Below are 25,111 nucleotides of genomic sequence, written 5' to 3'. Positions count from 1 at the left end.
CTGTATAGCATCATAATCCCCTTTATAAAAAAAAAATCCCTCAATTTAATATGCAAGAGTTATGACCCCAAATGACTTGTGCAGACTAACTTCAAATTAATACTCCTCAAATTAATACAGTAGAGTTGCATCAAAACACAGGGAGCCATGAGCTAAAAGCAACAGTAAATGGCTTCTAGGTTTGAGATGAATCTTGACTGAGATGCAGTTTAGGGATGGGGTGGGAGGAATGTTTTTACACTAACCGTGACAATGCATTGTTTGCATTTTGATGCATTTGTCCCATTGAGATTAATGGATGTGCAAATATGTATGCAACAGCCCTCCCTACAGTGAGATGCAATTTTCTTACCTGCTACTACCTTTCAGAAGTAGTCACAGGAAGTGCATGTAGGATGTTATAAATGTTTACATGAAAGTTCTCCTGACAGGTTTAAGGACTTGAGCACTAATCTAGGCTGGAACTCCACTGCAGTATTGCTGCATTGTCAGAAGTGCTTCCTTCAATGAAATTTTAAACTCATGCTCCTAAACGCTTGTTCAGGCCTAGGCTAAAGCTCCCATGCCATCATTTGAATGTCACCCGAGCACAACGCAACGCCATCAACGCTCTCAAGACCAACCGCAACATCGTCATCAAACCAGCGGACAAAGGAGGAGCCATAGTCATACAGAACAGAACAGACTATTGCAAAGAAGCATACCGACAACTGGACAACCAGGAACACTACAGACGGTTACCCGCAGATCCGACCAAAGAACACACCCACCAGCTCAACAAACTGATCAAGACCTTCGATCCAGACCTTCAAAGCATCCTACGCATTCTCATCCCACGTAATCCCCGCGTGGGAGACTTCTACTGCCTCCCAAAGATACACAAAGCCAACACACCCGGACGTCCCATCGTATCAGGCAACGGAACCCTGTGTGAGAACCTCTCTGGATACATCGAGGGCATCCTGAAACCCATCGTACAGGGAACCCCCAGCTTCTGTCGTGACACTACAGACTTCCTACAAAAACTCAGTACCCACGGACCAGTTGAACCAGGAACACTTCTCACCACGATGGACGTCTCGGCACTATACACCAGTATCCCCCACGATGACGGCATCGCTGCGACAGCATCAATACTCAACACCAACAACAGCCAATCTCCGGAAGCCATCCTACAACTCATCCGCTTCATCCTGGATCACAATGTCTTCACCTTCGATAACCAGTTCTTTACCCAAACACACGGAACAGCCATGGGGACCAAATTCGCACCCCAATACGCCAACATTTTCATGCACAAGTTCGAGCAGGACTTCTTCACTGCACAAGACCTCCAACCAACACTATACACCAGATACATCGACGACATTTTCTTTCTATGGACCCACGGCAAGGAATCACTAAAGAGACTACACGATAACATCAACAAGTTCCATCCCACCATCAAGCTCACCATGGACTACTCCTCAGAATCAGTTTCTTTCTTGGACACACGAATCTCCATTAAAGACGGGCACCTCAGCACCTCACTCTACCGCAAGCCCACGGACAACCTCACGATGCTCCACTTTTCCAGCTTCCACCCTAACCACGTCAAAGAGGCCATCCCCTATGGACAGGCCCTGCGAATACACAGGGTCTGCTCAGACGAGGAGGAACGCGATGGACACCTACAGACGCTGAAAGACGCCCTAGTAAGAACGGGATATGACGCTCGACTCATCGATCGACAGTTCCGACGGGCCACAGCAAAAAATCGCATAGACCTCCTCAGGAGACTAACACGGGACGCAACCAACAGAGTACCCTTTGTCGTCCAGTACTTCCCCGGAGCGGAGAAACTACGCCATGTTCTCCGCAGCCTTCAACATGTCATCAATGAGGACAAACACCTCGCTATGGCCATCCCCACACCTCCACTACTCGCCTTTAAACAGCCACCCAACCTCAAACAGACCATCGTTCGCAGCAAACTACCTAGCTTTCAAGAGAACAGCGTCCACGATGCCACACAACCCTGCCACGGTAACCTCTGCAAGACATGCCAGATCATCGACACAGATACCACCATCACACGAGATGACACCACCCACCAGGTGCATGGTTCATACTCCTGTGACTCAGCCAACGTTGTCTACCTCATACGTTGCAGGAAAGGATGCCCCAGAGCATGGTACATTGGCGAGACCATGCAGACGCTGCGACAACGGATGAACGGACACCGCGCAACAATCGCCAAACAGGAGGGTTCCCTCCCAGTCGGGGAACACTTCAGCAGTCATGGACATTCATCCACCGACCTTCGGGTAAGCGTACTCCAAGGCGGCCTTTGAGACACACGACAACGCAAAATCGTCGAGCAGAAATTGATAGCCAAGTTCCGCACCCATGAGGACGGCCTCAACCGGGATCTTGGGTTCATGTCACGCTACACGTTACCCCACCAGCGAACAAATGTTATCTGTTTTTAATATAATGGGTCATTTGCTGGCTCTCTCTGCCTTCCGGATGTTTCTGCCTCTCTCTGTGTTTTTTTTTCTCTGTTTTTTTTCCCTGTTTGTTTTTTTGTTGAATGTGTATTCGGAGGTTCTGCAGGTAACACCTCTCTGTCTGAACACGGTGATTGCCTTGGCAACGGGCAGTTGCAGGGGCAGTCTGTAAACACCATGTATTATTGTTCAATATGTATAAATGCGTAGGCTTCAAGGAGATCTTGAAACATTTGCCTGAGGAAGGAGAAAATCTCCGAAAGCTTGTGAATTTAAAATAAAATTGCTGGACTATAACTTGGTGTTGTAAAATTGTTTACAATCATTTGAAGAGAAGCGCGGAGCTTTGTTGGTCCTAGCCGCTATTCCTCCCTTAACCAAAAACAACTAATCCATTCTCCCTATTACTGTCTGTCAGAGCCAGTTGAGGTTTCTTCCACCTGTAACTTGTGCATCCTCTCTCCAGCTCATTTAACAGGAAGATTCTTGATTGTGTGTTTAAAAAAAATTAATGCGGATTAAAAAAAAACACAAAATGCTGGATATCATACTGGGTCTGTCAGCTTCTTACAGAAGTTATTTTTTTCAGGTCTAGAAACCTAGCTGTGACAATTTTTATTTGTCAAATTTTAGCATGGATTCTTTAATTCTGTCACAGTACAGGTGGTGTGATAAAAAAGAAAAAAATCAGGCCATAATTTGCTGTGCAGGGCATCTAACTGCATCTGCCGTTACTTAGACCTGCCCGTGCACGTTTAGGTTTCTAAATTTTTTGTGTTAAGTTACTGAAGCTGCGAGCTGATAACATCGCAGCGAGGGAAACAAGGCACCTGGGACATGAATGAACGGGGCAAGCAACTGTGTATTCCCTTAACCAATCAGAATGAACGATAGGGAAATTAACAGTGCAAATTAGAGTGGGTGAATTCTATGTCAAATCAGGTACAGAAAGAAGGAAAGATTGGACTTGGAAAGAAAAAAAGACAAAGTAAAAAAAGTTTAAATTTAAAATTTTACATTTAAAAAATCTCCAACAATTAAAACCTGAAGGAATGAGACTCCACACTTGTAATAGTTAATTTTCAGTGCCAGAAAGATTGATTTTTTTTTAGTAATTAACATATCTTTATAAGGGTACTTAGACTGGAATGGACAAGACATAACTTTCTGTGGAGAGTTTAGTTCGTATCTACCGCGCAGATACAGCAACTTCATGCCATTCAATGGTAAGGCAGACAGCGAGATCCCGTTCTTGTGAAGCCAACGGTGGAGCGGCACAACTTGGGACAGCAACTTTTGGATATGAGTTTAACCGCGCATCTGCCCCTCGCCTGAAGTTGCTGTACCATTTGTGCACAAATAACAGCGAGCGCCATTAGCCTCACTGTTATTTTGACAGCAAATTATGGCAGTTAAGGCAGCTTGGGAGAAACCCCCAAGGAAATTCCTGGTGAAATCCAGTAGATGAAATAAAATGAAGAGGATCCTTTGTTTGATCATTGGCCATGCTATGGCTTTAAGTATTTTCACTTGCCCAGGTATCTAAATAAGGAATAATCTATGGATCAGAAGCCAAAAAAAGTTTTTTTAAAAATTAAAAAAGCACAAGCATAACACCATCATACCTGGCAGGTTGAAGCAAGGATTGTAGTTGGTGTAGCCATTCTATAACCTGTGTTTAATAAAATTGGAAAATTTAAAGTAATTAAAAAAATATAAAGGCTATGCATGGACTCCATAAAGTAATTATCTATCCCAACCAAGAAAATTAGCAAAAGTTTCCAATAACTTCAGGAAAAGGTGACCACTCAAACAGCCCCCCCATATGAGCATATAATGTATATAAAGTATTTACACAAGTGGAATGGGACATGGGTTTATAACAAGTATACCCAATGTTCCTTCAAGTGTACTGGGGAACAACAGAGGGCAAGTAAGTGTGGAAGATGAAAGAGTCCTGGGGGAATTCTTGCCCCTGCCCCCCCCACCCAGAAAATTTACATTTTTGACAACTTGAGTGGTGGATTATCCAGCATTTTTGATTCTACATTCTTAATAAGGAACATTTACTTGTATTGAAAATTACACCAGTTGCCATTTGGGAATTCATTAATTCCAAACCTCTTCCCCAATTATCAGCAGAGGATCCATTACCGGGAGTAAAAATGTTTTAGTTAATTTTTGAAAACAACACCTAGTAACAGGTAAGGGATTTGAACAGTTTTATTGGAGAGGCTGTAGGCAGCAAAACCCATTGTTAAAGAAGCAGTTCTGCCAGGAGGTTTTTGAAGGCACAGAGGTATGAAAGGCAGAGATGTTCTTGGCGGGTGGGGTGTGAATTCCTGAGGAAAGGTAAAAAGTGGCTAAAGTTGCAGCTGCTAGTGGAGGAGCAAAGAACGAGAAGCATGGTGGTAATGGGAGGACCAGGTACGTACAGGGACACAGAGCATGGAGATTGGGAGCGAACACCATGGAGCTATGTGAAGGCAAGAACGAGAATCCTAAATGTGATTTTTGAGAGCCAGTGGAGGTTGGCAAGGACAAGATAATGGGGGTGCAGGCTGCAACAGGAAGATGTGGCAGCTGCAACACAGTCATACTTTACACAAAAAATTAAACATGGTTCAAACTACTATGTTGCATTTCTTTTATTATTTAGAAATCAAGCTGAAGGGGCCAGAACGCCACATTTGAAGAGAACAAACATGATTAGATAAATGAGGAAGTAAATGATTAGGTGACATCAAGCTTAGGTTTTTAAAACCTGAAGAGTGTAGGAAGAAGAAAAAGCAAAGGGGAGTAAGGACCTACAGAATTAGCTAGAGTAGGAGACTACAATGAATCTTGCACTGGGAATTTCCTTGGGACTTCTGTAATTTCGGAGTTACGGCAGCCAATCAAGAGAACTCCCAAGGAAAATCCCAGTATTGATTTCAACATTGAGGGGGTCGGGGGAGAAGGAAGCACTAAACATATCAATGAGTTTGACTACAGGTGAGCAGGACTGCCCATCAGACAACTAGCCAGTGTTTCTAGACTGTACAGGAGGGGCGTTAGAGCCCCTTTGGGATATAGGAGCAGCACTCAAATCTTGGATGTTATGCAAGAGGCAAGAGTTGTGAGTGAATTAGTATTTGGCACAAAAAACAAACCAGTTCTTTGGCAATGGAGATGGAGTCCCAGCTGAGACCATATAGTGAGGCCAATGGTGTCAATAAAGGAATGACTAAAAGCAAAGCCAAAAATAAGACATGATAGTTGTTGGCTAGAGTTGTGAGACATGAAGAAACTGAAGAATTGAAAACAATATTTTCATTGGAACAGGGAAAGATCAAGATTCAGCCACTGCACCACAAAAGGAATGGAGGTCATGTGCACAGAGGGAGATTAAAATCTAGAGTGGGGTAAAGTTAGGTTTAAAAAGTCTTAACTTGTGGATAAATAATCCTCCTTCAAGTGCACCTGCAGTCTGCAAATAGAGCTCCATCTAACATGATCAATAACTTAGCTGGTATTGCTTTGACATTACCATTTAAAAAAAAATGCTATGTAAATTCTTGATAAAATAACAGCATTTTAATTCCTTTTATTTGTGGTCATCTAGATTTTACAAAATGATCATTCAGGTATAAAATCTTGTTATACCTGATGTCTCCACCAGGTGGCACTTATTACTTAAAAATTGCACTATTGAGCAGTACCTCCAGAAGACATTTCACACTGACCTTGACCGTGATTATATAATCATCTCTATGTTAGATGGGTTATTTCCTGTGCAACAAATTAAGTGGTTAGTCACACAGAGGTTGAACTTAATATATTTCTCAGGCAGTTCCTTTAATAAAGTGAAAGCATATAAAACAGCAGAAAAAAAGTTTGCAAATGTGATTTTAAAAAGATAGTACTGTATTATGGGCACTACAACGCAAAACACATCGCACTATGGAAACAGGGGATCCAAATATTCAGCTGAAAGACATTTGCCATATTAGATATGTTACGATTGTTGTAATAGATGCATATCACAGTGCTCCTATTTATCACAGAGCCATACAATGTTACCCAAATGTGGCCTTGGTTACTGTGACAGAATAATTAACTCCTTTACAGGGCCAATGCACAAATTCTACGTGGAATCCATTTATGGGCGAAACATACTCAGTGAACAGCCCAGTGAGAATAAATGTTCAGGAAATAATCAGTCTTTTAATGTGTAATGTTGGTTTTGATGGGGAATTCTATGCACCTACATGGTTATCTGTTCAACCAAAATTCTAATCTGTCAATTTTGTTCTTCTCTGCTTCAGTATATTCAAAAACTCAAAAGGAACACAGTTACAGCACCATTAGAGTTTGGGGGGGGGGGGGGTCAATAATTCTAGCTAAATACATTACAGAAACAAAAAAAAAATCTAATCCCAAGAGGGGAGGTCTGGGAAATTACAATTCTTTTTCCATAAGTGGCAATAGACTGCTGAAAGTATATGTTTAGATAGAACCACATTTATGCAGAGAAATACAATGCTTGTGTCTGAATTCTCAGTGAGGAGAGCACCATCACAATGAGATGATTATAATCACCATAACCTGCTATAGATCATGATTTGTATCAACTAAAATCACATATTAGACATCACAAAATTCTGACAATATTTTGTTTTATAGCTTAAGAGTTTTTGCAGTTTTTGATATGAATCTCTTTGGCGTTTTCTTAAAAATTGAACTGTACAGATTCCTGTGAAACTTGAGACAATTAATAGTGTTTGCAGATTGCAATAAATAGCTGTAGTCTTACTGCGAACACACAACCATCTACATTTAATTCCAGGAACCAATTCAGAGATGAAATAAGCACCACTTCTTAGGAACAGCCTTAAAACAAGAATATTTACATAATCAAAAATGTTTATTGCTGTAAATTTGTACATGTGACAGGAAAGAATAGCAAATAATTTCTGATAGTACAGACAAGAACTGCCACAAAGTAGCACTGTGCACTGCAACTCCGTCAATGATTCTTGCAGAAATAATCCTAGGTTCATGCCCAGTTTCTAAGTCATTGATGAAGTTATGTTAAACACAGAACACACTCAACTGGCAAACTGTGCCATTGTTAACCATCTTGTCTATGTATTTAACAGTTGTCAACAAAAATAAAACTTTACAGGAAGGGTGTCTATCATTGGATTTTTATAGCTTTATTTCATTTATAAAAATGACTTTAGATCACATTTTTAATATTTGGGACCTTGTAAAAATGTCTTCAACACTGGAACTGCTGTCTAATTTTAAAACGATATTTGGATTGCTCCCAATTAGATATGTTGTGTTTTAACAAGTTAATGAGTCAGTTAGTCTATGGTCATGTTAGCAAATTTTGTAAATATATATTTTTTAAAACTGAATATTGAGAACACTAGTGGAAAAAAAATTACATCAAAAATTACTTTCAAATGTAAGCAATTTTAAACATAATGCTACAATTAAATATGAAGGTATTACTGTGCATAAAAACATAACTGCTCAGAAAACAGACAAGATAGTCCAAAATATAATTAACTCGTGTGTACTTACAATGCCCAACACACTTCAAAATTAGATAAGAATCTGGCCTCAGTTTAGTCCAGCCAATTCTAGGGCTCATTAACCAAATGCATACTGTTTAGTATCCGTATTGCAACAGGCTGTCACAGTCACTGTACGGTGCATGTACAACATGAAACCAGTCTTAACTCTTTCTTTTCGCATTTCTCCAATCACTAGGATCACATTAAACAAAATAAAGTTTAAAAAAATCCCTTTTAAAGGAGATACGGCCCTTTTAAATAATTCTGTTCCTACCCATCATTACCCTACAGGCCTAACAGAAGCATGTTTTCAATACAGTTACAAATACTATACTAGTTACTGTTTAGGGCTAGGTTACTAATTTGGTCCACATCAAAATTCAATTAAATTCAGTTTAGCTATAAAAATAGACCACTCAATTTTGTTGTATAAAATAAGCAACATTTTTGCATTTTTTTGTTCAAATTGCACTGTAACAAATATATGCTATCTTAGTCTTTTAATACTGTTTCAGGTACTTTTATTTTATCTGCATTACGATGCAAGGAAACAGCTACGAAGGCGGTACCACTACACAAGATCATACACTGCAGCACTTTGTTCAAACAGATTACTGTCCAACAGCTCAGAGTAGGAAATTAATCAGTGTGCGGGTTATTCCCTTGAAAACAGATCAATATCTTAATCAAGCTTTAGTTATGACAGCTTTTATTAAAAGCTATTAAAAAGGATGTTGTTCATTACTGGTCATATATTTATTGTACACCTTGCTAGAACCTAACTAGCAAGTATAAACACATGATTACATAGCTTTATTATATTTACATAAAAATACTTTTTGCATCTAGAACAAATGCTTGAGTTTTTTTTTGGAAAGCAATAAATAAAGGCATTTCTAAACTCAAATCTGTTAAAATAGTCTTACTGATTATGTATAATTTTCATAAAAAGGGTCTTTTCCAGCCCCTCCCTCTACAAAGCAATGGTATTTATTTTACAATGTAAATCACACAAAGATCTTACAACAGGGTACCAAGTTCAGATTCAAACAGCATCACAGTTTCTAATGTCTGACAGCTACCGTAGGCTCATGCAACACACATGCATAAACATATAGTTGCTCTTGGACACTGTACAATATAAACAGCTGCTGCAAGAGCTGTTTGGTTAGTGATTATACTTTAAACTGAATCTGAAATGCACATTTCTTTTTTTTTAAAAAAAAGGTCTATACAAAATACTTGAGAACAGAAGATCAATTCTTAAAGCACCAACACAGCAGGTTTCAAAACGAAGTTGAACAGAGTCTCGTACACACATTATGCACATGTCTTATGCTATACAAGTGCTGATGGGTTTTCCTGAAGACTAGTAATTTGTCACAGTGATATATCCGGTAAATTTGGAACCAAGTTGACGAGTGATTGTGCCAAGTAGCACGATTTGTAGAAGTTCCTGCTACCAGCAGCCAACTCACAACAGACTCAAGGAGGGTCATTTTAGGGAACTAATACTTTTTGTACAATAGGTTTAGTTTTGACACTGATTTTTCTTGGCCAGATGGGTGTGCAACCTACTTGGAAATCCACCACGTTTAAGAGTCTCCATACCACTGAGAGATCAATAGTAGTTTCTGTTTGCCCAATATGGAGTGCACATTCTGTCTTTGTAGAGACACACGCCACTTACCCAAGTCCAGAGCGCTTAGGAAGAGCCAAAGTTTAGGGATCCTCAAGTGCGTGCAGGATTAAATTAGCCAAAACTGCCAAGCCAAGTATGGAGTATTGGTGAGCACCCCACTGCTTTTCCAGCCAGGACCATTAGGGCATTGGCTTTTCTGGAGTCAAGTGGGAAAAATCCCAGCTCTCAGTTCCATTGGTGAGCCAAGGATGGCTGGTCAATCTTCAATATTCCTTTGGAGCACAGAGACCTACCTGGCTCAGGTAATGGATTACTGAGTCTGGCACAGAGGGTAGATTTGGTTATAAAGTACCATCACCAGGGATGTCATCTTGGAGTCATGTCAACCCCAAAGAGACTTCTGCTAATCTCTCTTCTCCCTTGTCCCCCTCCCCGGAAGATAATCTAATTTGTTTTTAAGACTACTGACTAGTATAAGGTCGAGCCAGAGTAGGGAGACTGCACGTACCAGGAGTTTCACATGAATAATATGGAGAAGTTCAACTCACCATAAAATCTGTACGCATTGCACCCATCCCCGACTATAGTATGGAAGCAAACCATACACCATCGGCGGCACAACCAGTTGGACCCACAGCTTCTGCAGCAACTCATTGCCTCTTTACAACCCCATCATGGCAGGCATCAATCCCTGGGCGTGAGCATCCTGCCTCCTGGAAATGTCATCGAGGAGCTGTATCCCCCCCCCCCCACCCCAGCAATCTAATCAGCAGCTTTACCGAGATCAGCGCAGTGGAGATTGCCAATTGGAGGTGAGGGTATACAGTCACTAGCATGCACCTCAGCAGCTGGAGTCTGTGGTAATGCACCCACTCTGAATGAAGTGAAAATTACATATCTTCTACAAAAGGGAATAGTATTCTAAAAATATCCCATCTCTCTCCTGGAGTCGTGTGAGGGCAGAGCTGAGCGCCAGCAGGAGAAACGGAGACAAGTGCTTCGGAGAATTAGCAGTCATCTCTTTCAAATGCACCGATCATAACATTTTAAATAACTTTTTTCTTCGCTAAGTAAAAGCAACTTGTATTTCATCGGGAGTAACATTGTCCTTTTAACTAAATCCTCTGGTTTCCCCCTCTAATTTTACCTACAACTTCCCTGAAATTTGCAGGTAAGTTTCCTGTGACAAATCACGAGTCTTAATTATCCTTACAGCAACGAGATTGTTTGAAACAGAAATGCTCGGAGTAATGTAAAAGAGATTTTGCGGTAAATAATTTTTTCTAGGATCATTGCATTATTCTACAATGGCTTAGCCTTAAAGAATTTCTAAGCCACTGTGACAGACAAACCATGGCAGATAAACTTGCAGTTGCATTTAGACTCAAAATTCACACTAACTTAAAAATTAAGTTATTCAGATGTCAAAACATCACAGTGCTTCCACCTGCTCCGCCATTCAATCCCTCATAAGACACACTCAATGAATAAGTGTGTCTGGAACATATCTTTTCACCTGGGACATGTTCAGTTTGTACAGCACCTTTCCCTAATGCTCTCTGAACCGACAAAAAAAGGATATAGAATTTGGGACGCGTACTTCTGTCCTGAGAGCACCTTTGCAAGACTCATGCCAGAACTGAGGTATTATCCAAACACATCTAAAGCACAATGGAGCATCTCGCAAAGGCACTAGTGGTACAGAGTCAAGAACCTACAAATGCACCAAAAAAAAAACTGCTTTTAGAAACGTTATTTCCAGGAAATGATCCTCGCTTTCATTAATGCATTTTTCAGAGCATCTTACGGCTTGTGCATTGTGATGCCAGGGAGCACAGGAGGATAAAAATGGTATTTACAGAGATAATCCCAGGATTGCCGACACCCTATTATACATGTTTGCATACATCAGCAAAAGTGTCTTCATCAGTAATCAAAATATCATTTATTTTGGAAATGTGAAAGGTGAAGGGGCTGATGTTTTGTTCCGAACTGGTTTTGCTCTTTATTTCTCCTGTAATATGCGGTAAGACATGTGCACAACACTGACACAAGGCACCAATGATCCATTTGTCTTTTTAAAGTTTGGACTACAGCTGTCTGAAGAATAACCATTCATGACAGAGAGCATTCGTAACTCCCTTCATCCACGAGTTGCTGCTCTTCCTCCTCTCCTTGGCCACCTTCTTCTTGCCTGCCGATACCCCCACCACCATCGTTCTGGTTACTGTTAACATGACTCGCAGTATTTCTACTGTCCTCTGCCCATGGGTTGGGGGGCTCCACTGCCTTTGATATGCTCAGACGGGTCAAGGGCTGAAAAGCTTCAGGCTGAATCTGTTCCTCTGTGACCTCCTGCAATTTCTGCAGCTGGGGCTTTATGCGATTCAGAAATGGCTTGTATCCAGGGCTGGCAGAATTAAAATCAGCACAGGGGGGAAAAAAAAAAGTTTACTGTGTGAAACAACAGTAGAATTCTGATCTCACTACAGTAATTTCTACTGCCTAATGGAATATTTATTCAGCTGTTCGTTACACATGTAAACAAATTAAATACAGACATTCCTGCATTTACAGAGATTAAGTTTCATGCTGGTAGTAACCTTGGAACCATTTAAAAACCACCAACAATCTTCAAAGGCTTAGAAACAAAGATATCAGGCTAACATACATAATTTTATATATACACGAGATCACAAAATTAATAAATTACACTGAGGTCAATTGTAAATTTAACCTTCAAAGATTTTACTGAGAACACCAGCATATAAATTTCCTTTGTCAGTACTTAAACAAGGCTTATTTGACCCATTTCTCCATTAAGTAAATGCACAAATCTTCTCCTTTATGCCCGTTAACCTTGGCTTCCTTCCCAATTATGCTGCTGCTCACTGACCATGAAACTATCTTGTAAGATGGCTTGAGAGAATGACAACAACAGCTGTATTCAGTGGCAGTCTGGGATCAGCAACTGAGGGGCAAGTTGGATTGAATCAGCTTCTCCTCCTCTCCAGACCAGGAGATTGGTGAAGAGCAGAGGGAAGTGAAGAGGAGCTGGAACTGAAGTGACATTCTGGATGGGAGACGGGCATACCCACCACTTAATCTACACTAGGTTGTGACCAAAGGATTTAGGAAGAAAAACTAATTTATCCACCACGTTTTCTTTTAAAAAGGTGATATTCTGCTCAGGGAAGCTTCAGTATTTCCCTGTTGACATACGGAGCTTAGTCAGTGAGTATCCGAGCAATAATCTGGCAACTCAGTCATTCAAATCCCAGTCTGAGATCTCAGCTGAGGCAATGGTAGTAGTGCTACAATTAGTGTTAGTGCCCCTGGGTAAGGGAGGGGGAAAATCTGCCAGGGTCCCCACTCCTAACTGCTATGCATCAAACTCTGCCAGAAAATGTACACGTGGACATTGGGGGTGAGGACAGAATCAGGCTTTGAACGGCCAGCTAATGCATGTAATCAACGCTTGTTTGTGTAGAATGGATGAAAGCAGAGGGTGACCAGTGACCATGAAAATCACACCCCAGCAAAGAGCCGATAGGGCAGAAATTAGACCTTTTGTGTCCGTTTTATGGGCGTAAAACGGGTGCAACAAGGCTAAATTTTTGGGACCAACGTCCTGCATCCCAAGGACGCCTGACCTGAGATTGGTCCCTATGTGAATAGGGTGAAATTGGGATGCAATGAGTGAGACAGGCGCTGGGCAGGTCCTGTTCAGGATTCTTCGGCGGTCGCTGCTTAAGGTGGTTTTTTTTTAAAACCTTCCTTTGGAGCTAGGAGGAGCAGTAGTGCTCCTCTCTGCTGCACAGCACTCCTGACTGTTGCTGGCGGCCGCGATTGCGCATATCCCGCACCCACTGCCCTACTCCCCCTGCCCCCGGGTACAAAGCTGAGGCAACCTGAGAGGCAAGAGGCCTGAAATTAGTTGCTGCAAAAAAGGGCAAGCTGCATGTGGAGGCAGACAGCTGATAAAGGGCCCAGGAGAACTTTTACCCAATATCTTGGTGAGGAAAAAAATAAAAAGCCTTTTGTATATGGGCTTATTTGCAGTACTTCATTTTACTGCCAGCACTATTCAGCATTAATGATCAGTTTACTGATAAATGATTAGCGAGGATAACAAAGTTCCCTCTCTTTCTGCTGTCTCAATATTTCTGAACTCACACATCCCAGGGATTCTTAACAGCTATCTACCTGTTCACGGATGCAAGACATCCTCACTGACCTCATTCTCCTTCACTCATGTACCTTGTCGTCTTGACTGGTTTCTTTTCTTTGTTCTGAACTTCCAATATGGATCCCTGGCCCCCTGGATGAAGCAGCACTCGGAGCAGCTATATTATAGAATACACTTCACCCTTGCCACGCTCCACCAAAAGTGAAGGGTTTTACTTTCACCGTTAAAGATCGAAAGCGCAACGATACGAGTTTGCGCTCCGGCACAAAGCCTCACTCTCAGGGAGCACGTATCCGGAATTTGGAAAATAGTGGGGCGAGCACCCGAATTCTACTCCTTGGCGTGTGAAGTTCTGTGCTGAGAGTGTGGATTTGCAAGTTCTCTCTTGAAAGTAAACACCAGCTAACACAAGTAGACTGGGCCCTGATATGACACTGATTAGTGTCACAAACCACACTGTAAAATTCTACTGACAGCAACATTACACCATAAGTTTTACTTAACTTAACCATGTGATGTAAACAAAATGGGACTCAATGGTTTACCAAGAAAACAAATCAGAAAGGAATTCAGCCAGAGTTATGTGACTCAACGTCATGCCAGTTTATTTGCAGTTAATTGACCATGTTGTGGTAGGAATCCTTTACAAATCAGTCTTACTTTCTGATGTGGTGAAGAACATGGGTGTAACCTACAAATCAATGGTAGAGACACAAAAGGACTCACCATGTGTCTTCACTCAAACCAATTGTCAGAGTGAGCTATCTGATGGATTGGTTCTCAAACTCTCTCAGACTGGGCCTCATGAAAAAAAAAACCTCAGCATCTGAAGTCCCTCTAGCTCCTTCACTTCTGTTTTTCATTCCCTCCTTCATTTCTGTTTCTCCCTCATCCTTCCTTCACTTGTGCTTCTCTCTAGCTTTCCTCCATGCTCTCACCCTCACTTTTCGTCTCTCTATTCTCCAGTTTTGCTTCTTCCCACTATCACTTCTCTTACTCTTTTCTCCTCTTCAACAGTTTTCTTTTCACTATAGCTTCAGGAGGGCGGGACATTAGGAAGCCAACTTCGGCTAAATGTGGGCCAGGATCGTTTCGAGCAGTGATTGTGCCAACAGTGCCGAAAACGCTACTACAGCTCTTAAAGGGATAAAACATTTTGTATACCACTAGTTATGGCAATGCTTTTCAACCTTTTCTGTGTGGGGGACATTCTACTAATAGTGACACATGCCCAAGCATCCCCTGCAAATACTGACTCAATTGTTGTTCTAACTTCCAACAGATCAATAAAAAACTAATGACATCACTGCAAAAAAACTTAAAAAAATACAAAAGCAACAAAACCAACGTGCCAATAAAGGTAACAAATAAAGAATTCTCAACATATTGCGTGCAGTGTTTGCCTGGCTCCTGATCGACAGAAATCTAAAGACCTTACGCACCCCATGGGATCCTCTCACTAGCCTGGAAATCTATGATTTATGATACCCATCCTGAGAGGTTTTCCGAGCTACAGCAAATGGAAATATGCAGATCAATTTAAGATGTGGGTTTTTGGTATAATTGGTGGCACAATACACAAGTAAGCACTTTCCTAACATTCTCAATATAAAGCTCAAAGCTGAATTAAAGCAGAGATTGGCATTGTCACAAACAAATAAACAGGCCTGTTATTTAGGGTGGCTATTTTAATTATGAAGGCACATGTTTTACGGGAAAGAAATAGCCATTGCAAATTCTAGTTACTACAGTTTACAGCTGGCCAAATCAAACATGTTGCTATTGACAATCATCAAAAATTTAAACTCTGGTATAGTGAAGTAAAAATTATTAAAGCAAAAACGTTTGAAACTAGCTCATCCATTTTATAAACCATAAATGCGGTTACGAACTGGATGTGCTGACTTTACAGTACCTCACTTACCAGTCTGTTGAAGCCCATTCATCCACAGCTAGCAACCCGTCTTTAATGCCCTGTAAAATATCCATGGGAATCTCGGAGTGTTGGATTGAACTGATTATCTGACCTATCACTGCAGAATCTCGGAGAATTAGCGCTGTAATTATACACCACTCCAAACAGCCAGCTTCCATAAAAATGTGCATCAGATACCTGAAGGAACAGAACAGTCAGAGAGGTGACACAGATGACTGCAGAAAGTGAACCTATGAAAATTTGAACCTTAGGATTTTTTTTCACTTTGAAACACCCTTCAATGAAGCCAATTTTTTTTACTATTCCAAAATATATATTTAAAACTTCAGCTGAAAATGCAAGTTTTTCTTCAAAACGGAAATCTAGAATTCAAGCTCATTAAATAGCAGTTATTCACATGGTCTCAAAAGTCATTTTATTCCTCTCTTTAAATCCTCCTCAATCCCTGTACTACTCTCAGTCTGATGGGCAGGCTGGGACCCACTCCTAAGGCCATTCTTGATTTAGGTGAGAAAAGTGCCCGGGATATCTGAGCCTTTCATTTATTTTATCCATGGATAAATACTGGAGTCTTTATCTCTCTCTCCCTTAACCCCAGAAAAGAGAAAAATCAGGAATCTGGCATGTGGGGAAATCAAAGGCTCAATTTCATGTCTCACTAAGATTGCTGGGTCTGACACAACAAAATACAGCCTGGCATCCACTGCGCCTGTTTTTACAAGGATTTTTAGAAATGCGGTTGCAGCCAACGGATTTTGGGCTTGTAAAGAAAATAATAGCAAGTAACTTACCTTAACTGAACCTGTGACTTATGAGGACCCTTATTGGCTAGCTCCATCGATAAATATTCCAGCTCAGATTGTGTAAGACTGAGTGTAGAAAAACTTTCATCTACCATAGTCCAGTCACCATCCACCATAGAACTGGTTTCGGTGAGATCGGTAGCTGACCCAATACTGCATTCATCACCTAAAAATAAAAAGATAGCAGCAATTAACTGAGTATTAAGAATGCTTTTCAACTTTAAATGAAATGTTTGAGATTATTTTCTACTGTGGAATTGCAAATGCTAAAAAGTAAAATTAGAAGCAAAACAAAAAGCACGTGCATGGCAGAGGAATACTAACTTCTCCAAACGGCACAGGTAGAGCACAGCATGAAGATCTATTCTCAATTAAACCCCAGACTAGGTAATGGGAAAGTTCCTAGAAGGACATGGGAGGGGACGCATGGGAACACCACCACCTGCACGTTCCCCTCCAAGTCACACCATCCCGACTTGGAAATATATCGCCGTTCCTTCATCGTCGCTGGGTCAAAATCCTGGAACTCCCTTCCTAACAGCACTGTGGGAGAACCTTCTCAAGGGCAATTAGGGATGGGCAATAAATGCCATCCTCGCCAGCGACGCCCGCATCCCATGAACGCATAAAAAAGTGGCATATGAATAGGGAATACATATCAAAGGAATTTTTGTTTGTTCCATCTACGCCATAGATAAGCCTCCCATAATGAAGTAGAATTATTAGAGGCTACCCCAAACAGCTAAAGAAATTTAAATTTAACACCAAACATTTGGTGAAGATGTACGAATTACTCCATGCAGCCATTTTCTAAGCATTCTGTAAATTAACAAGTTTCACAAACTTAACCCTTCCAATAATTACACCAGTAGAGGGTGCTATTCTTATAGTTCACTGCCAGCGAGCGATAATAGAGCACACACCTCTTTAGCAGAATTCTGCATTTATATAGTGCCTTTAAATGCAGGAAATGTCTCAAGGTATAAGAAAAAAAAATGCCAAACCAAAGGAGAGATGAGGAAAAGCTTGGTCAAAGAGGTGAATTTTAAGAAAGGGAATTCCAGAGAGTGCCACCTAGGAGGCTAAAGGCATGACCACCACTGGGAGATGGGGCAAAGTACAAGAGTTCAGAGTCAGAGGAAGAGAGTGTTTTTAGAGGGGGGGGGGGGGGGGGGGTGGTGTAAGGGAGAGTTGTAGAGCTAGAGGAGGTTACAGAGATAGGGAGAGGTGAGGCAAGGGAGGAACTTAAACACAAAGATGACAATTTTAAGTTTGAAGGTGTTGGGGGAATCAGGAGCCAATGTAGCTCAGTAAGGACAGGGGTGATGAGGGAGCAGGACTCGGTGTGGCTTAAGATAAAGGGAGCAGATTTTTTGGATGTACTGAAATGTAACGAATGGAGGATGGGTGGTCAGCTAAAAGAGCATTGCAGTAACCGAGTCTGGAGGTGACAACGGGATGCATGAGGGCTTCAGTGGCAGATAGGCTGAGGTAAAGATGGTGACGGGGCGATGTCGCAGAGATGGAAGTAGACGTGCTTTGTGATGAAGGCAATGGGTTTGGATGCTCAGCTTGAGATCAAATAGGATGCTGAGGCTGTGAAAAGTCTGGTTCAGCCTTAGACAGTGGCCAGGAAGGGGGATGGAGACGGTGCCGAGGGTCGAACACGATGACCCCTTTCTACTTAAAGTTTAGCTGGAGCAAATTATGGTTCATGTGAGATTAGATGTTGGATAAGCAGTCTGACAGCAGAGGGGCATTATAGGGTTTAAGAGAGGTGGTAGACGGGTAGAGCTGGACATCATCAGCGTACATGTTGAAACTGATCCAGTGGTGGCGCCAAGGGGCAGGAGGGGAGGGCAGATGTTAATGATGGATCCTTGGAGGGCTCAAGGTAACAACATAGGGATGGGAAGAGAAGCCATCGCTAGAGATGCTCTGGCTATGATTGAAAGAGGATGGAACCAAGTGGAGGCGGTCCCACTGAGCTAGGCAACCCAGGAGAGGCAGCGCAGGAGTAATAAACTCGGTTAGGTTCGCTCAAAGATTTCCCTTGGGCATTACTGGGCTTACTGGACAGGATTTCAATTATGGACAAGAACTGGCATCATTGCACTTCAAGGGTGGGTCTTACTCAGGCCCAAAGAGCTTGAAGCCATTAAAGGACATTTGTGTCAATTTGGCCTGTATATCTGTTGGTTGCCCTGGATATTTTGAAAGACTCAACAGAACTGCTTTTGAAAAAGATAGCAGCTACAAATCATTCGAATGAGCTGTAATATCTTTGCTTTCTTTCTGTTTATTTATTAAAGTAGTGGGCACTAAATGAGAATCATCTTACTCAGCTGAAAGTGCAATGGAACTGAATTGATAGGGCTGCAGCTGAAACATGGTGCAGAAGAGAATTCAGGCCACTGAGGTCTGTGTTAGCTGAAGCTGATGAAGAGTCGAGGTGGAGGACAGCATTTGGAAAATTGATTCTCGAGGTGAAGGAAATTTATAGTAAAAAAAAATTTCGAGCTCACAAGCAAAAATCGGAACCAAAAATGATTTCTCAAGACAAAATGATCGATGCATCAGGAATGGAACGAGTGACGTCTACCCACGAGGGAATTATAAGTGGTTGGAATGAAGGGTGTTCATTGTCAAGGATACAGGAATTTATCTTGAAGTCTGTGTGGCTGCTTGACCTAGATATGCTTGCAGCAGATAACCAATGAAGACGCATCATAGTTCTGAATAGAAGTGTGTCTGCTGATGATATTTTGAGACAGTATGTTTACAGTAGTCGGTGTCCATGAACTCTAAGTTCAATTTTCCTTCAATGCTGTATATGATGTAACAAAATATACACCAGTTTAAGTTCATATCAGGTTAAGGTATATGGTGGAAGGAAATTGCACCAACACTTAGTGCCACAGGTTCAGATACCACCCCACCTATTTCCCAATTTGCGCCACATCAGAACGTCGAACGGAATAGCAGAGCATGTGGTGAGACTCGGTGGGTCTGAGCGGAGTTGGGGGGGGGGGGGGGGGGGCGGAGAAAAAAAGAGACACGCTAAGGGGAGAAACAAAAAATCAGAGGGGCCTTTATCAGCAGTCTGGGAGTAGATTGCAGCCACCCAACTCAGTTGAAAATATGTTAGGCCTGCAAATGAGGAAAAGGGAGAGCAGAGGAACTTGCACCTCAAAAATACTCCACCCCCACAAAAACTGAAACCACTGTGTGCAGTACATACTAGTTAAATACCAACAATTCACAGAGGCAGTATATGGCTGAAGCATTGTATGGGCAATAATAGCTGTACTCACTTCGCTGGTATTTCATCTGCGTACAGAAAAAGAACAAACTTGCATTTATATCACAGCCCTCAGTGTGTTCGTAAGTTACAAGTTACACACCTCCTATCAGATGATGCAGGTCTCCGTACAAATGGTGTGCAGCTCCCATGTTACAAGTACAATAGACTTATAATTTAGTTACCTTTCTCACATTTCCAGCTCTGGAAAGCAAAGTAAGTGAATAAAATTTGATCCCATTTCTTGTCCTACCTAGACACTCATGTCATTATACGGAATGATTCAAGTGTGCTATGACTTGCTATAGATTTTTTTGTTCTACTTTTACTAATAAGTGGATTGTTAAATTGTAGGTACGGACATCAGGCTTAACTTATGTATTATGAGGGCTGTGTTTGTGTACTATTATCAAAACTTAATTAACATTTTTACAATAGTAACAAGACAAATGCTTACCTTTAGAAAGTAAAGGTGACAGAATTGCATCCTGTGTCTGAGGTCCTTGCAATGAGCCGGAATCAATTTGTGTGTGTGCAGCATTTAGGCTAAGGCAGATGTGGCTACCACGTGCAGTTATGACTCCACTCTCCAAATCAGTGTTTACAAAGGTCTCAGTTGACTGCGATTTAAGAAACTGGTCTCCAACTGCATCAAATTAAAACAAAGATGTTATTAGCGTTTACCAGTTCATTTTAAAAATTGATTGCCTTTTAAATACGAGTTACTATGCTAACATTTTCCATCACAATATTTGTTTCTCCTTTTAGATCAGTTAAGGACTGCTAAACCCAATGTAATTCACACTGCTCTTTACTTGCAATGCATGGCACCGAGACATTCATAACTCTGGCATTTCACACTCAAAGCAGTTTTCCAAGGAATGCTATAAGCTGTGTGTTTGGCCTTTTTCCCAGAGAATACAGAACACTGAGGAAAATAAAATGTTCATTGTACACTTAAAGCATTCGTGTCTTTACGCAACTCATTCACAGGGGTGCTTATCACAGGGATCGATCCTGAAAGCATATATTTATATTTCCCAGCCCTGTGACCTCTACCACTAGGAAGGTACAAGAGCAATGTTAAGGGAACACCGCCAGCTCCAAATCATACTATCCTGACTTGGACATACATCACCATTCCCTCATCACTGGGTCAATATTCTGGAATGTCCTACTCAATACCATTGTGGGAGTAACATTACCACAGAAAGTGCAGTGGTTCACAACCACTGCCCACTACCACCTTCTCAGGGCAAGTAAGGATGGGCAATAAATGTGGCCTCACCAACATCACATACATCCTGTGGGGAAAAAAAAATTAAGTAAACTTGTAGTATTTGCTTCTAAAACTCCAAAACATCATAAACAGAGAACCAGGCCACAATGATAGTTTGTTGTTTCAGGATGTGGGTGCCAATTATTCAGGGCAACTAGGGATAATCGAATGGCTTAGAATCATACAGCACAGTAGGGTGCCATTTGGCCCATTGCGCCTGTGCTGGCTCTTTGAAAGAACTATCCAATTAGTCCCACTCCCCTGCTCTTTATCCAATGCTTGGTAGGGCATTAAGAGTCAACCATGTGGTGTGACTACAGTCACATGGAGGTCAGACTGGATAGGACAACAGCAAACTAGTTGGGATTTTTACTGCAGTTTGACAGTGTTCATGGTCATTTTCTTGGTGCTAGCCAACAAATTACCAGGTGGGATTTGAACTTGAGACCTCTAGGTTGCTAGCCCAGTAGAATAAACACTATAGTACTATACCCTTATACATATACAACATTATAAGATCACGAACTCCAAGTCACTGTTACTCCTTCTAGGGATTTTATTTTAAATTCACAAGCTTTCGGAGACTTCCTCCTTCCTCAGGCAAATGTTTCAGGATCTCCTTGAAGCCTACGCATTTATACATATAGAACAATACATGGTGTTTACAGACTGCCCCTGCAACTGCCCGTTGCCAAGGCAATCACCGTGTTCAGACAGAGAGGTGTCACCTGCAGAACCCCCGAATACACATTCAACAAAAAAACAAACAGGGAAAAAAAAGAGAAAAAAAACAGACAGAGAGAGGCAGAAACATCCGGAAGGCAGAGAGAGCCAGCAAATGATCCATTATATTAAAAACAGATAACATTTGTTCGCTGGTGGGGTAACGTGTAGCGTGACATGAACCCAAGATCCCGGTTGAGGCCGTCCTCATGGGTGCGGAACTTGGCTATCAATTTCTGCTCGACGATTTTGCGTTGTCGTCGAGCAGAAATCGTCGAGCAGAAATTGATAGCCAAGTTCCGCACCCATGAGGACGGCCTCAACCGGGATCTTGGGTTCATGTCACGCTACACGTTACCCCACCAGCGAACAAATGTTATCTGTTTTTAATATAATGGGTCATTTGCTGGCTCTCTCTGCCTTCCGGATGTTTCTGCCTCTCTCTGTCTGTTTTTTTTCTCTTTTTTTTCCCTGTTTGTTTTTTTGTTGAATGTGTATTCGGGGGTTCTGCAGGTGACACCTCTCTGTCTGAACACGGTGATTGCCTTGGCAACGGGCAGTTGCAGGGGCAGTCTGTAAACACCATGTATTGTTCTATATGTATAAATGCGTAGGCTTCAAGGAGATCCTGAAACATTTGCCTGAGGAAGGAGGAAGTCTCCGAAAGCTTGTGAATTTAAAATAAAATTGCTGGACTATAACTTGGTGTTGTAAAATTGTTTACAATTGTCAACCCCAGTCCATCACCGGCATCTCCACATCCTTCTAGGGAAACTGAGAAACTACGCCATGTTCTCCGCAGCCTTCAACATGTCATCAATGATGACGAACACCTCGCTATGGCCATCCCCACACCTCCACTACTCGCCTTTAAACAGCCACCCAACCTCAAACAGACCATCGTTCGCAGCAAATTACCCAGCTTTCAGGAGAACAGCGTCCACGACACCACACAACCCTGCCACGGTAACCTCTGCAAGACATGCCAGATCATCGACACAGATACCACCATCACACGAGAGGACACCACCCACCAGGTGCATGGTTCATACTCCTGTGACTCGGCCAACGTTGTCTACCTCATACGTTGCAGGAAAGGATGCCCCAGAGCATGGTACATTGGCGAGACCATGTAGACGCTGCGACAACGGATGAACGGACACCACGCAACAATCGCCAGACAGGAGGGTTCCCTCCCAGTCGGGGAACACTTCAGCAGTCAAGGACATTCAGCCACCGACCTTCGGGTAAGCATACTCCAAGGCGGCCTTCGAGACACACGACAACGCAAAATCGTCGAGCAGAAATTGATAGCCAAGTTCCGCACCCATGAGGACGGCCTCAACCGGGATCTTGGGTTCATGTCACGCTACACGTAACCCCACCAGCGAACAAATGTTATCTGTTTTTAATATAACGGGTCATTTGCTGTCTTTTCTATGTTTGTTTCTGCCTCTCTTTTTTTGGTGGTTTGTATATTCGGTGGCCTTTTAGGTAACACCTCTCTGTCTGCACACTGATTGCCGTGGCAACGGGCAGTTGGAAAGACTATCTGTAATCACCAGGCATTGTTCTGTGATTTATAAATGTGAAGGATTCGAGGATTTCATTTCCACAACATTCACCTGAGGAAGGAGGAAGCCTCCGAAAGCTTGTGAATTTCAAATAAAATTGTTGGACTATAACTTGGCGTTGTAAAATTGTTTACAACTGTCAACCCCAGTCCATCACCAGCATCTCCACATCCTTCTAGGGATGCAACAGCATTTCTGAGATATTTGTAAACAGAAGCCAGTTTACATCTTTTTCCCTTCAATTCTACTTTTAGAATATTCCACATGTAAATAGACAAAATTATTCCCTTATGGCTCAGTGCATACATGCAACCTAGTGTAGAATCAGCCATACAGAATAAAGAGATCTCAAGTTTGATCCCTGATTCTCAATCCTATAAAGTCACTCCTGCTGAAAGTGTGACTGTGGGGACAGAGTATGGAGGGGATCACAGTTGAGAGCAAACCGATCCTCACCCTACCGCATGCTGCAGCTCACTGGCTAGGTGCACAGGTGGGTAGTGGCCAGTTGGGTGAGGTGCTCACGGTACTTCACCCCAGCAAGGGTCATCACCTTCAGGTGAGGAAGGCAGGAAAATGAGAAAAGTGGTGAAAGATGTAGTTTTCTTTTTACACAATCATAGAAAAAAAGGGCTTTCGAAAATCTACACTAAGCTCACAGGGTTATGAGAAATCCCTAAGAAAAATAAGTGCCATGGCAATAATTCTGCAGAATTTTTCATTTGGGTGTGATTTTTTCTCTAACGTTTTAAAGTATTTACTAGTACTTGTGTGTTTGAACAATACATAATCTTGAAATGCTGCTTAAAGTTATTAAAATACAAAAAGCCAAATATTCTTTAAATGCCATACTGCATACTTGAGACTGAAATAATATTATTTATATTACCTGTTTTGTATTTACCATTTTTGAATGGCGAATTTACTAAGGAGCAGGAAGGAATAACAGGAAATGGCCAAAGGAAGTCCTTATGGAGCCTTTTTAAAGCCTGAACAAAGTCCTCGACTCGTGCTGCCCGAGTCCTTTCTTTGCAGAGCCAGCCTATGAGCTCAAAACCCAGCTGTGCAGCAAAGCTGCTGAGATCTTTTAACCTCATCTCCTCCAGGAGTCTCCGCGCATGACGCCAAAGCATCACATCTATATACATATTTTCTGCACAGTCAGCGTCTTTACTCCACCTAAAGACAAAATACACAAAATAATTAGATTTCATTAAAATAGTTTGTTCTTTAGAATTAGAATATTTTTAATTAAGTGCTTAGCAGCCTTTAAAAGCCTCCATTACTGAATGCCAAGTGGTACAGTAGGTTGGTTTATTAACGTGCTCTGACATGAAGTGGGAGGAAGTGAGTTTACATTTACAATTCCCCACACAGCAAGTGCTTGATCTCATTGGGCTGTATGGGTAATGCCAAATAGGTGTTTCATTACTGGGGAGGGAGGGAAAGATTGGAGAAGGAATGAGTCAACATGTACTGTTTCTTGTGCACCAAAAGAACAGCATAAGCAAAGGTCTGGGAGCAGGGAATGGTGTATGGTTGGCAGGAAGATGGAACAGTGTGCTTTAGTTTAACAATGTACTTCATGGATTACACACAGATTAGTAA

General features: G+C 41.8%; 1 protein-coding gene across 1 annotated transcript in view; it reads right to left on the bottom strand.

The window, feature by feature from the left end:
- Positions 1-7,376: 7,376 nt before the first annotated feature.
- Positions 7,377-25,111, bottom strand: part of ric1 (RIC1 homolog, RAB6A GEF complex partner 1) — a 149,489-nt gene continuing 131,754 nt past the window's right edge. Inside the window, exons 22-26 of the mRNA XM_067983633.1 lie at positions 24,393-24,682; positions 20,385-20,573; positions 16,615-16,792; positions 15,812-16,000; positions 7,377-12,108 (exon numbers count right to left, since the gene is read on the bottom strand). Of these exons, the coding sequence (XP_067839734.1) occupies positions 11,814-12,108; positions 15,812-16,000; positions 16,615-16,792; positions 20,385-20,573; positions 24,393-24,682 (1,141 nt within the window). The 3' untranslated portion in view covers positions 7,377-11,813. The remainder of the gene's footprint in view (positions 12,109-15,811; positions 16,001-16,614; positions 16,793-20,384; positions 20,574-24,392; positions 24,683-25,111) is intronic.

This window comes from Heptranchias perlo, chromosome 4 (assembly GCF_035084215.1).
Source record: "Heptranchias perlo isolate sHepPer1 chromosome 4, sHepPer1.hap1, whole genome shotgun sequence".
In the NCBI taxonomy this organism is placed as follows: Eukaryota; Metazoa; Chordata; class Chondrichthyes; order Hexanchiformes; family Hexanchidae; genus Heptranchias; species Heptranchias perlo.
The sequence above is the reverse complement of the archived record's forward strand: the minus strand, read 5'-3'. Positions and strand labels throughout refer to the sequence as shown.